General features: G+C 32.6%; 1 protein-coding gene across 7 annotated transcripts in view; it reads left to right on the forward strand.

Moving 5' to 3' along the window:
• The window catches only part of LOC117122617 (colorectal mutant cancer protein-like), a 114,659-nt gene extending 101,846 nt beyond the window's left edge, over positions 1 to 12,813 (forward strand). For 6 of the 7 annotated variants that reach the window (XM_033268267.1, XM_033268270.1, XM_033268269.1 and 3 more), the window contains 8 exons: positions 35 to 334; positions 647 to 1,040; positions 1,702 to 1,903; positions 4,568 to 4,802; positions 5,370 to 5,573; positions 6,630 to 6,838; positions 8,290 to 8,392; positions 10,760 to 12,813. In XM_033268267.1, the coding sequence (XP_033124158.1) occupies positions 35 to 334; positions 647 to 1,040; positions 1,702 to 1,903; positions 4,568 to 4,802; positions 5,370 to 5,573; positions 6,630 to 6,838; positions 8,290 to 8,392; positions 10,760 to 10,843 (1,731 nt within the window). In that variant the 3' untranslated portion in view covers positions 10,844 to 12,813. The remainder of the gene's footprint in view (positions 1 to 34; positions 335 to 646; positions 1,041 to 1,701; positions 1,904 to 4,567; positions 4,803 to 5,369; positions 5,574 to 6,629; positions 6,839 to 8,289; positions 8,393 to 10,759) is intronic. The other variant, XM_033268268.1, reaches the window with a different exon arrangement.
• Positions 12,814 to 14,275: the final 1,462 nt, after the last annotated feature.

Raw genomic sequence — 14,275 nt, forward strand, 5'->3', positions numbered from 1 at the left:
ATGTAAAATTATTAAGTAACTATTTGTTTCCCAGGTTCGTGAAATGCAGGCTATGATATCAACATTACAAAATCAAAATGGGAACCATCGGACAGGCCACTCGTCATCGTCTGAGCATCTTGGCTCTCCTACCCAGCGCCCATCACCGGCACCATCACACACTGGTATCAACCCTAGTACAGGCGAGCTAAGCTTAACAGGTTCTGAAAGAAAGAAAGAGATGGCTGTTAGCAAAGTAGCAGAAAGAGTAAAGTTAAAACAATCCAGGTCAGCTGATCTTAAACCAGGTCATGACCCCAGGCAGGTCTTAGGTCATGAGATCTCCGCCGCTGGAGTAAGTATATAAAATGCTTCTAAAACATACATATTTTTTTTTCTTTTTTAAAATAATGTAGAAAATGCATGAAATGTGTTAATGATGTTATTTATTCTGGGCATACATATTTCCTTCTATGCCTGGTTAAAAAAAACAAGAATCCTGAGATTCCTCTACTGTGATTGGCTGTCATACTATAGATAGCATCTAGATACATCTTTTTAAAAAGAAAAAAGCAATTCAATGTATTAATTAGGATTTTTGTTATGTGTGTTGAATATTCTGTCATGAATATTATTATTTATTATATTGTGTAATATTTCTGCTCAGATTCAAAATTCCAAGCTTGCTGAGCACCTAGCTCATTCCCTCCAAGAGTGTTCCAGCCTCCAAGAGGTATTCCAAACACTCAATTCCCACGGACTCTCCATTCCTGAAAACAAAGTACGTGAATTTGAGGTTGAGATGGAACGACTCAACAGCAAGATAGAGCACCTGAAATCCCAGAATGACCTGTTGTCGTTAACCCTAGAGGAAAGCAAAGCCAACTGCGATAGGCTTAGTATGTTAGTTGGAAAGTATGAATCAAATAATACAGCATTACAAATGGCGGTGAACTACAGCGATCAGACGATAGAGGCGTTAAAAACACAGCTTGACCTGGCACAGTGCGAGCAGCAGTCTCTATTAGCAAACTGTAAAGCAGCAGGCCTTGGAGGATTAGGTGAGTGTACAGCTTATAGTGATGCATTTTTCAGGATAAGATTATATGTGTTGGTTTGATGTTTCAAAGCGATCCAAGGACTAAATATTTTATCCAATGACAATAATCTTACTACAAATTAAACATGCATTTGAAATCTAAATGATAAATGTATGGTCCAATCATAGAATTATCATTTATTCCCAATCTACATAAATTTCCCAGCACTTCCTTGATCTGACAGTTTTGTTATCCTTTGTATGCTGTTAAGTTAAAGATGTCCAAGTTGTTATAGGAAAATATTTTCCTAGTCAAATAACTTCCAGTACATATACAGTGCACATCCCCCCCCCCCAACAATACTGTTCCATTTTAAATCAAGGAAATCTGAATCTTAATTGTCTCATTGGACGTTGAGAACCTTGTTAATCCTTTGAAATGAGCATTACCTTGATAAAATAGAATTTTTGAGGGCTTGACCAGGTACTACCAAACACTGTATCTTTATTAAATAATAATAATAATGATGATAATGATAATAATAAAATCTTTCTTTTACAACAGAAGCTTGTTCACCAAGGTGGTGTTCTTCCACGAGGCCGTATATGTAACAGATTGTGAAAACTTTCACAATCAGTTCATCACTTAATAATTGGAGAATATAAATTGTTATCATTTACAGGTGAGAATTCGGAAAGCTCAGGAGATGATTCTGAGGATACAACAAGCATGTTGCGACGTGTCCATGAGAATAAGAAGATTGCTGAAAGCATGGCCAAGTCGTTGTTACAGAGGCTAGACAGAAGCTGTGGAGCTGTGCTTACGCATGTACAGGGTGCTACCCTTCAACCATGGGAAGATGTATCCTCACAAAGTCATACTAGGTAAATCAAATACCAACAAGTTTGTTGTACTTCTTCAAATCCACTTGTAAAGAAGACGAGCGGTTTAATTTAAAAGCGCCGTAACCTGAAGCCTTACATCTTCGTTTGAAACCCTCATTGCTCTTGGTTGAGTCGGTAGAACCAACCCTTCTCGGATTAAGACTATAAATTGTGGGTTCAGTATTCACAAACTAAATCATGTGCACGTTATAATACCGGGGACATCCTATGAAAAGAGCAGGGGTTTACTCTAGTGTTCTAGTGAAGCCTGTGCTGAAATAAGCCCCTTTAGAGAGTAGGAAGTTGTAGGAACGAGTTACATTCTGTAGCAATATGTGCTATATATTATTTCTTATTTTGACTAAGGTACTGTACTTCATAGGAGCCATTGTGCTTTTTATATTGAGTCATATAATGGCTAGAAAGTGGAGATTTTTTAATCCTGAAAATAAAATCCTAAAAAAAAGTATTTGAACCCAGGGTGTCCACTAACAGAGATAAAAACTTCAAGTTTTAAAGAAGAATATAGTTCCCATCTTCAGTATTACCTTTATAGAGGTTTGTATACTGACTTTAATATTAGAATATAAAAATAGTAGTCTGAAATATTGAACAGATTACCGAAGAAGGAGATTGTAGAAAACTTTTTTTATCTAAATTTATTAAGAACAGGAGAAAATATTAATTACAAGTGCAAGGAATGACACTTAAATTAGATGCTTTGTTAATAAGATGCTTGAGTACTATATTTATAATTTGGTGGTTAAGTAGCCTATAGGCCTAATCAATTCTAGATTCCTGCTCTCAAATTCTACACATTCCAGAATGTTTGTTACTTGAAAACCTAACTCTGCTCTGTTAGCCTCATACCAAGATCTTGAGGAATGTTATGTTCACAGTAAGACTGGGTTTCTGAACCCTAGGACCATGAGGTCATTTCATGGTAGTATTTCATCAATGTTTATATCTCATCAATTAGGAATATTTTATATCTTATTAATTTGTAGTATAGGTGCCTTGTAATATGTGAATATATTAATTTTGGAATGGTGTTCGTTTACATTATGTTACAAACATGACTGAGAATAGGCCCCTGGGACTGTAGGTGTTTGGATAGTTTTCCATTGTTGTTTATGGCGCCTGTGCCTTGGGTTACATATGTACTTTAAAAGCTGTGTATTAGATTCAATAGAAGTGATTAGAAAATAAATGATTGAATACAAATATATAAAAGTTAGGTTAATAGAGATTAGGTTTAGTGATACCAGCTTTATTGAAAGGTATTACAGTATTTATCAGAGATGGTTTTGAAAACCATTAATTTGTTTTTAAATTATTAGTGTTCGTTAGGCTAGAATTAAATATTTGTAGCTTGCCTTTTGATTTGCTTGTTCTATCACCAAACTGTCTCCAGTATGCAAATATTTTATTTAGATTCTATAAAAGTTATTAGAAAATAAATGATTTTTTAAAAAAAATGTATATAGTGAGGTTAATAGAGATAAAGTTTAATAATAATAATAATAATAATAATAATAATAATAATAATAATAATAATATGTCATTCTTATATAGCGCTTCATGCACAAAGCCTCTAAGTGCTTCACATATACTGATATGAGCTTTATCAAAAGGTTAACAATTGATTTAAATATAATTTATTAGTGTTCATAAGGCTAGATTTAAATATTTAAAGCTTGCCTTCTGATTCGCTTACTCCATCTATCACCAAAACTGACCACACAAAAGGAAAAGTGAAATATGTGTAATTTGACTGTTAACATCATGTAAACAGCTTCCTCAATATTGCATTAACATTAATCAATCATGTTCAGAAGGCTGCATAGATGATTGACACAAAATGTCAGCAACTGATCTACTGAGTAATCAGCCTGTCCACCTAACTAAGGCTAGGTCAAAATGCCATGTCCAATACAACTGGCCAATAAACAGACCAATCAGAATGAGACGTTGATTGACGGCCTGTATCCAGTCAAATAACACAACAAACTATCTCAAAATTCCATTTAAACAATTTGAAAGCTTATCTGTAACTGAACCGCGAATTATCTTGACATGCCAATCAATCAATCAATCATTCAATCATTCAAGCACATTAATGAAGCGAAAATAATCATGTTGTATGTATATGCAAGCTCACACCTTCTTTTGTGGTTTCGAGTCTTGGCTTTTAATTAACTTGTCTTTCAAATTTCTACAATATGAATATTTATTGAAAATATAATAATAAATTCATCAACATTTTCAGATGCATTACTTTACTATATAGATTGAATTATGATTAAAATATAAAGCCATTTTTGTAAAATGCTATAACATTTAATTAGCACTAAATATAATGCTATAATATTTAGATTTTTATTCAAGTAAACTGTTAATCCAGCGATGCGTTGGTTACAATTAATACTCGATTGAATTTCAAATTGTTCTCCTTCTTTTTTTTGCTGAAACTCAATATTTTTAGTTTTGACTTTAACATAGATAGGGACAGTGTTATGTTGTATTTGTTAATGGAATGTTATAAGCATTCACCAAAAAAATAAACATGTGAAGACAGTTTACAAGTCTACTTAAAGGTTGAAGCTTGCTCTCACAGCAGACGAACATACTTCAAGGATTTAAAATATTTATTTGTAATTCCAGCACAACAAGCTCAACAGCGAGTAGTTGCGACACAGAATTTAGTAAAGAGGATGAACAGCGGTTGAAGGATTACGTCCAACAGTTGAAGAACGACCGCGCAGCTGTCCGTCTGACTGTTATGGAACTTGAAAGTGTACATATTGATCCATTAAGCCATGATGTTGCGCCGCGACAAGACACGCAACGACTTGATTTAGAGAATGCTGTACTGATGCAAGAACTGACAGCTCTTAAGGTGAGAAGCATACTTACCTGTCTGTGTTGCATGCTTACTTAAGGATTACTTAATAGCATTGCTTAGCAACAGCTGATGTGTATTGAAAATGGGATAAATAATGTATCATCCATTAGTCCACAGTATCATTCCTCATTTTATAATCATTCGTAATCAGTTTCACCCAAACGTCTTTATCAATTCATCATACTTTTGTCATGATAATCATTTCCCTTTTCATCAATATTAATTACCTTTTTTGTAGTGATAATCTTCATCTTTATTATCATTAAATACACACCCTTTTTCATCATTATCATCAACATTTTCATTACCTTCATCATCATTATAATCATTGTTATAATCACCTTCATCATTATTTCCATCATTATCATATCATCTACACCACCAACAGCATCATCTGATGGGAAATACGCCATTATGCAGTAGGACATCATCACCATCATCATCATCGTCATCATTATCATCATCATGTTGATTATTACCTATGTTATATTAGTCTTTAGACTTATAGCCCATCACCAACAGATATTGCTATTACATTTTATTACCCATTGCATATTACAGGAGGAGCGGGCTGAACTGAAAGCACAGAATTACCTGCAAGACAAAGAACGCAAAGCACTTGAACTTAAATTAAGTTCAAGGGAGGCACAAGAAGAGGCCTACTTAGTACAAATCAACAATTTGAAATGTGAAATGAAGGAACAAATGTCACATCACAGCGGTGGTAGCGATAAGGGTGGTTTTACACGGCCGCATTATGCCAAGGTATGTCCTATGCACTATTTTTTTCTGCTGTTAATTTTCAAGTGTTGCCAAATTTGCTTGAGTTAAGCTAGGCCAAGAAGTTCATTGTACTGTGAGACTTTGAATTCCACGAAGAATTATTTTTGGCAGTTGTACTTATTATAGTTTGGGTTTCACACATCAAAATCGGCTGAGGAGATGGGACATGGCAGATACTTGACTCATCTGGTAGACATCAAATCTTATTTCGACAGTCAATTTAATCAAGTGTTACTACTGCCAATAGAAATAAGTATTTTATTACCCCATCTTCCATTTAATTTATCTGCATGATGGAATATTTTCTTCAACAAAACGTTTACCTAAATCACAGTTAACAGTAAAACATTCAAAAATCTATTTTTCCCTCCGAATAATAACATTACAGTAGTTACTGTATTGCAAATATTCATCATACAGTAAAAAAGGCTGAGGACTAAAAACACTGTATTTACATACATGATAAATTAAAAAATATGAATTTTAATCATCAAAAATGAACACAAAACAAATCATTACACCTATAAAAAGTAAAATCTATATTTGGCAGTGGATACTATTACACAAATTCCTTATTAGGAATTAATTTCAGACTGGTGTAACAATAGGCACTGCTTAAAATGTTTATAAGTATACTTTGCAAAATAAATGTTTTCAGCTTCCGCTACTTTTTACTATGCACATGTTTATAAAAATTAAATTAATGAAATACAGTGTTTAGTTAATAAATGTGGAGACTTCTATTAACCAAGACATTATTATATACCTTACCTAAATTGTCATCTCGAGTGTCATCTCTTTAGTACAAAGCACTTTTTATAATACAAATTTGAAATGGGTGCTGTCTATACATTGTTAATTCATATCACAACGTCTGAGAACTATTCATTAAAGCATGTTCATCACCTTGAGCAGACAAGAGTACATAATCAAGTGCATTTTACAAGGATTCATATAAATCGATATTATTTTAATAAGATGATGTCGGAAAAGAGTACTGCACTATGGTAAAGTTGACAATGTTATTGTTATCAACAGAATGGCTTGTCATCGCCAGTATCCCTTGCAGAAGTGCATTCTCTGGATGACCACAGTGTTGCCTCACAAGATGAGTTTATACAGCGAGAGAAGAAGATGAAATCTAGAATCCAAGAGCTGGTCACAACTCTAGAGAAGGTTCAGAAGAGCTCTGAACTGCGGCACCAACAGTCGTCAGAATTTGTGGCAGATTTGAAGAGAGCTAATAGGTATGGATAACTATGGTTATAACCAGGAAAAGATGAACACCAATCTCACCCTTTATACTTTAGTCATTATTTATGGTAGCATGATTCTTACCTGCACTTCATTAATTTTAACCTCATAAATATTAAAGATAAATAAATGAGATGGGAACATTACCAACACAGTAATTTACTTGTATTTACTGAGTTATACTGTTATTCAACTACTAATTTTATGCACATAATGATTATTATTATGCATTTAAAGGGCCAGTGTCCATCAAATTTACTAATAGCACATCTAGTTGACTCTGGAATATGTAAATAATTTTAAAAATTGATCTAATTTGAACTACGACAAATTAAGAAAATATAGGGATACCTACTTCGTTACTTTTGCGATTGATACCAGGTAGGAACAGCTCATATCTTCATTGTAGGGTACCTTACCTTAATTTAATCTACTACCCCTTAGATGTTACTAAAATCTATTATACTGTAATGAAAATAGATTTCAAATACAATAAATTGTAAAACTTTGCAATTCAAGGCATTACACTTCTTACAGCAGTTACTTACCATTCCATGAATCTCCCTCCCCTCCCTGCCAGCTGTTCAAAATGCCACCCTTCTCCCACTGGTTACTTGTCAATTAAACCCCACACCTCTCACATTAATTTTATTTTTGTTTCAAAAAATTACAACATAAAAACCAACAATACAAATACTACTTTTTTTTTTAAAGGAAAAAAGCAATATTTCAAACATTACTTAAATTATCTTACTGTGATCTTTGATGTTGACTAATAATGACAGTGTCAGTCATAATTATTTCACCATTGCTCTCCTAAGACTTTCATCCATCCTGCTGAGTCCCTGTAGATTTCAATCTCAGTCCTTGTATATGTAACTACACTAATCAGCCTATACTGCTTCATCATTTAATCCTCTTGTGATAGGTAAATTAATGATTGATATATTAGTTGATTGATATGACATGTCATATTATAGTTTTATTGGATGGCTACTGGTTTTTTTCATTTAGAAAATATAATTTTTCTGTTGGGAGGGTCATCATACGTTATGCATTCTTTCAGGATTTGTTGTCATGCTATATTCGTGATAGTTTGCTATTCTGTTGTTTTCATTTGTCCAAACAACACCAAGATATTTGATTCTTGATTATCATTTAAGCTGGATAATAAGTGTATAATAGTGTTAAAAATAAAAAATATAATAAACAATAAGTAAAATTATACATAATTTTAATGAAATAGCTAGTGTACATATTTAAGCATTAGCTTGTGTATATATGGCTACATCATTCCAATCTTTTGTTTGTAATATTAAATTAAGGTAATTATTGTTTGTAATATCTGCTTCACCTAAACATTTTAATGTTAAGTTTGCCAGAAGATTTTTTTCTTGTTTTATGATCTAAGTCTCATTTTAGTTGTTTTTATTTCTCTTTCCAGTGCCTTAGTAACGGCGTATGAGAAAGCCAAAAAGAAACATCAAAGTCGACTCAAGAAGCTAGAAGCTCAGATGTTAGCGATGGTTGAACGACACGATACACAGGTATTTAAAGTTCATCTCGCACACTTACACCACCGAACACCACACTTAAACATTTATCTCATTACTCAACTCATTTTATCTTTGTCTTACTCATCAAAAGCTGTACCAACTGAAGTTAGTACGGCCTTCAAGTTTGTTTTTAGAAATTCTAAAAATTAATCCGGTCAAAATATCCATCTTTTGTCTGTTAATACTTTTTAAAATGTAATTTAAAATTGTAGATGGTTTACATGCAACTCAATGTATTGAATTTAAGATGCTTAAATGAATCACAATGGTGACTAGAGGTTCAAGTACCTTGCATAATTTATGGAATTGATTGAAAGCCATGTAGAGCAAAAAGTTAATAACATCGCAAGGAAAAAATTATGAACATTGCGGAAAAGAAATAATCTTCAGGATTTGAGTTGTCTTATGAAATGCTGATGAGATCATGTTTAATATTGCGATGTGAGGTATTACAATGCCTCAGCATTATCCTAAACTTTTAACAACTTCTTCTTTAGATTTAACAACCTTGAAAATAATGCGACCTGTGTTGCGAAGAATAGATCAAGCATTAATTTAATCTTGTTAGAAAATATATCAATTCATAATTCACAACAAGATGACAGATATTATTTAAAGGATATGAGTGAGGTGAAAGCATGCAGCTGAAAGGATCTTTATATATATATATATATATATCTCCAATCTTTTTTATCGATAAAAGATTTTATTTTATAAATCCTTGATAGGCAGTTCAAGTTTGTTAGTAAATAAGTAATATTTAAGAGCAAATAATTTAATTTCTATGGTATGTAGCAAAGAAGAGAAATAAAGATGTATGATATTAAGAATAATAATTTTTATTTGGCAAAGTAAAGTACAGTCTTTCCAGGAGCAAGGAATAACCATTTCAAAAATATATGTTAATAACTTGAATTGTATAATAATCATATTATAACATTAGAAGGTCGTTGATAAGGCAATATAAAGTAAAAGTAAAGAAATATTACATTTGTAAGTAATGGTAAGTAATAAAATTATTGTAATATTAATTATATATTGAGATAATAGAAGTGATGATGTATATAATAAAACATTTTATTATTATTATATCTGTCACAACCTCAGCCTCTGGAATACTGCCCTCAATATGATGATAATTGTATATTATTGACCTATAGGGTGCATTCAATTGAATGATACATGAGTACAGTTATTAACCTCATGATGTCATGCAGTCTGATAGAATAAGGTGATCTTATAATGATTAGTAAATCCATGTTGGATTACACTAGTGCAAGTCTCTACTCATCATACATTAAAGGATGTCACATGGCGACGATGCCACGTCACGCATCAATCACATGCAACTCTGATGATGTGTGAAATAGCACATCGTATGTGTCGCATGCACTTACGCAACGAGAGCCAACTGGCACAGAGGAACCGTATTTTCCGCAGTTCTTAGCCCCATCAAATTGACTATAATTAGGCCTGACAGATAGTCCTTCATTTAACTGGCAGCGAGATCAAGTCAAGGAACTTAACGTTAAACTATTGGTTATCTTCATTGATTTGAATTAGCCCTCTGTCTTCTTACTTTCATTTGGATCTATTTCTTTGCATTCTGAGCTAAAGATATCATTGATTGTGCCAAAGCTAATTAACTGAGCAACAAGATTACTTTATATTGGCATTTATTAACTTGGTCATTCCATCATATAATATAATAGTGCAGTTTTGCCTTTATTATTTAAGTGACACCAACAAACTGGATAATAAATTTCAATAAAGTCAATTTACATTAAAGTAACCACATGGTGTAGGGCATGTCTGGAGCCAGGAAGAGGAAGTCCGATATTTTACAAGTTTCTCGAAAATGTCTCAAAACAGCATTTTCAATCATATTTTAGAATTTTCCCACACCCTTTTCTAACTTCCAAAATGTTTTGTAATATATTGTGGTTTGAGTAGAATTTGATAATATCAAACAATTATTTTATTCCGTGGTGCACCAAGTATTAATATATATTATTACTTTGCCTTGCAAACCTTCAAACAATAAATATTTATTGAGATTAAAAATCAATAAATAACAGAAATGATTTCACTCAAAGCCCTGGAAAAATTTAATTCAAATACTTACTATTAATTAGAATTTCATTATCTTATGTAAATGATAAAATTTGCAACAATAAAGGTACATTAATCTTCTGTTTTAATTTAAATTACTGCTATACTTTAAAAATTTCATTATTGTATTTTGAAAACTTGAATTACCATAAATGTTACAAGTTTATTTCTACTATGTACATGATTTAACAATTAAATTTATAGTATATGTTACTATTGTAACAACATTTATTTTATTATTTTCAGGTGCGAATGTTAAAGCAAAGGATCGCACTATTGGAGGAAGAAAACCAAGCAACAAGACGACCCCACAATGAGACCTCACTATGACATCATTGTAACATCGCCAAGACATTACCTTGGCAACTGGTGTCTCTTGAGATTCTTTACCTTATTTATTGATGGATATCACTGCAATCTTAGCATCATTGTGACGTCATTATGACATCATCACCTTAACACCTGATATTTTATGAGATTGATATTTTGATTGACGTTGCCTCAATCTGAAACAATGCAAGTTCGCATCAAGCAGTGGACATTGTCTACAATTGTATAATATATTCAAAATTTTATGGATTTCACTTTATTGAAAAAAATGTGTGTTGTAGTTGGTTATCAAAACCTTTTAACCCTGCAATGATCATTACCTTGATGGAGTTAAAGAAAGAAAAAAACCTGTATAATACACAATAAGTATTAACCAATACTTGGTGCAAAGCATCTACAACCTTTAGCTACATGTTTTGTTAGACAGGGGTAAAAAATTAAGTATGATATAGATTTACCTTGTTCAACCACACTCATTGGCCAATCACATATCAATTCTTTAGCAACAATCAATACTCTCTGTCAGTTTCATGTTTGCTTTTCCTTTTTTTTTGTAAAAAATGCATATTGTATCTATTTATGGATTAAAAAATTGTATAATATGTAAATATGTAATGCAAAGTATATCGTTAATAGGCTTCTAATTAGGTCGTAAGTGACATCAGCTGTTTAGTCATTTTAAATCGTTTTAGTAGATAAAGTTATTAAACAGTTTTATAAATAAATAAATAAGCACCTTAAACATGTTCTGAAGCAAGAATTTTAACAAGAGTTCTCCCAATAATTAAGTACAAATGTTTGTACTGTACTTAGCTGGGCTTATTTGGTAAAGCAATTATTTAGTACTACTAGGCTAAACAAGTACATATTTTATCATAATCATTTTCAACAAGCTTTAAATTCTAATTACAATGTATAAAATACATTTCATAGTATTCAACAACCAGAATTTCATTTAAGTTATTATCATTTTTAATTTCCACAGGAGGTGTTTCTCCATACAAAAGTTACTATCATATGAATTGCTATTATTCATTGCATGTTACGCAATACCTCGAGAAAAAAAATGTGTCCTAATGAGAAAATTGAAGTGTGTATACCACTTGGTATCATAGCTCAGTTGATTGAAGTGTGTATACCACTTGGTATCATAGCTCAGTTGGTAGAGTATCTGAATAGTAATCAGAAGGTCTTGGGTTGGAACCATGGTGGGGATATGTTTTTTTTTTTTTTATTATATTTATTATCGTATTATAATTTACAAATGATTACTTTGTTAATTATCTATAGTGACAGCAATTATAATCAAAATGGATATTGCCATCTGCAGGGGTCCCAAGTTGGAATAATCCAAATCCGGGAGAATTTTTAATGAGCATTTTTAATGAGGATTTCAAATGAGCATTTTTAACACATCTAATTATATTTTGCTGTGTGTGCTGATGCCCATTGCCACTGACATCCGGGAGACAATTGGTAATACAGAAGTGAAAGCATGAAAATATAGTGAATTTGTGGGAGATGGGTTGTTTTCCTGAAGATTATTGCCTGAGTGCAGCATTTCCGGGAGACTTCGGACCCCTGTATGTAACAGCCAATCAGATTGCATATAGTTCAGAATGTTTACATTTTAAGCATATGAGGATGATGTCGTTTCAGAAAATGGTAACATGAACATGTGGTAATTAACATGAATATGTATGAAGCTAATTATATTTGGATTAATAAGTTTTCTTTGTGTTGATATTGAGCACATTGACTTGTGTAGATATCACTGATACAGCTTTGCACTGTCAACTTGTATGAATCATGTGAACTTGCTGTAGCTCCACAGATTTTGTGTGCTGACATTTTGATTATTTTATATTTAACATCAAATATAAATTTGATGCTGGGTCTTGGTATCTAAGTAAGTTATTAACCAACTAGGACATTATTCAACTCGAAAATAAAGAGCTTTCAAAGTATAATTGGTTCCGTTTGTGTGTATGTATGTGTTTATGCAACATTCATGTTGTAATGATTTATGTTCTTTCATTCATCAATTTATATACTGTGTGAGACATTCAGTGAAATGCGAGACAAGTATTTATATTTAATTGACTGGTCTCGCTTTAACTACAAACAATTAAAATAATAAAAGCAAATAAGAGTGTTGGCACAGACCACAAGGAGGGCAATATCTATCAAAGGTTTTGTAAGAAAATGTTGGTGTCAATACAATTAGAGTTGAAATATAGACCAAGTTCCAAACCTGCCAATGCTCTTGCTTGTTTCCTTTGTAAGATGCTTTGCTCTTATTAACATGTCCTGATAACAAAAGAGTGTCTCCCATTGTACTTACCGTGATAGGTGATCACATTGCAACCACTGTGGGTCCATCATGCCTAATCTGGACCATTATATATATTCTCAACAACTCATCATGGAATATGAAATGTAGCCATTGATAGTCTAAATGATAAACAGTACAGTAAATAAAACAGCACTTTACATTAAGGAACTGGATTGATACACAAGCTTTCAACCACACAAATGTGTATCTGTAAACGAAACCTTGTTTTGTATTTTATTTTCTGTTCATGCCAACACTACTATAAAATAGCCACTAACAGGACGAGTAAAACATTTACATTTTACATTTGGTAATGTCTCTGGAAGTGTTTAGGATTAGAAACTACTTCACTTTTCAGCACTAACCTTGAAATCTAAACCGAAAAATACACTAAAATACACATGGACAAACAGCAGTAGAACCAGTCACCAGTGTATGTTACTTGGACTCCCTGGATAAGGACTTGCTGGAACAAAATCAATGGGGGCGCCGGAGTGCCTGGGCTGTCACAAAGAGTCCCAGGGGGTGGATCCTGCATTTGCAGGAGAATCCAGAAAAAAAGGATGATAACAAGAAGTTTAAATGACGTTGAGTGTCTCCTCCCAATGGTTGGGTGAATAAAAGTTATATTAGTGACTGTTTTTTGCTATATTTCCTGAACCCTCTTCTGTTTTGTCACCCTCCTATCTGCAATAGACTTATCTATAATGTAACCTAGAAGTCAAAATTATTATTATACTATTGAAAGTTATTCCAAGAATAAAACAAAAGCAGCTTCTGGCTATTTTCTAACATCTGTCTAAAATGCTTTTTTCCTCACTACATTTAAAGATCTAAAATCTTCAGGAGGCGTACCGTCGTCCTGGTCCCCCTCTGGATCTGCCCCAAAGTCTAAGTTATTTTTTACCTTGCTGGATCTCGAATAAGATACTTGTATATAAAGTGCTTCAAAGGCATATGGGGGAAAACTCAGAAACGGCAAGTGGAATAATGCAATTAATAATATAAATTGAAATAAACTGAAACGTAACAGAAGAAAAAAAGAAAAAAGCTCAACCTTCACCAGGATAATTAACTGTCTCTTATACACATCTAGA

The sequence above is a fragment of the Anneissia japonica genome, unplaced genomic scaffold, assembly GCF_011630105.1.
Source record: "Anneissia japonica isolate Jap-2015-1 unplaced genomic scaffold, ASM1163010v1 scaffold287945_len1679841_cov205, whole genome shotgun sequence".
Lineage (NCBI taxonomy): Eukaryota > Metazoa > Echinodermata > Crinoidea > Comatulida > Comatulidae > Anneissia > Anneissia japonica.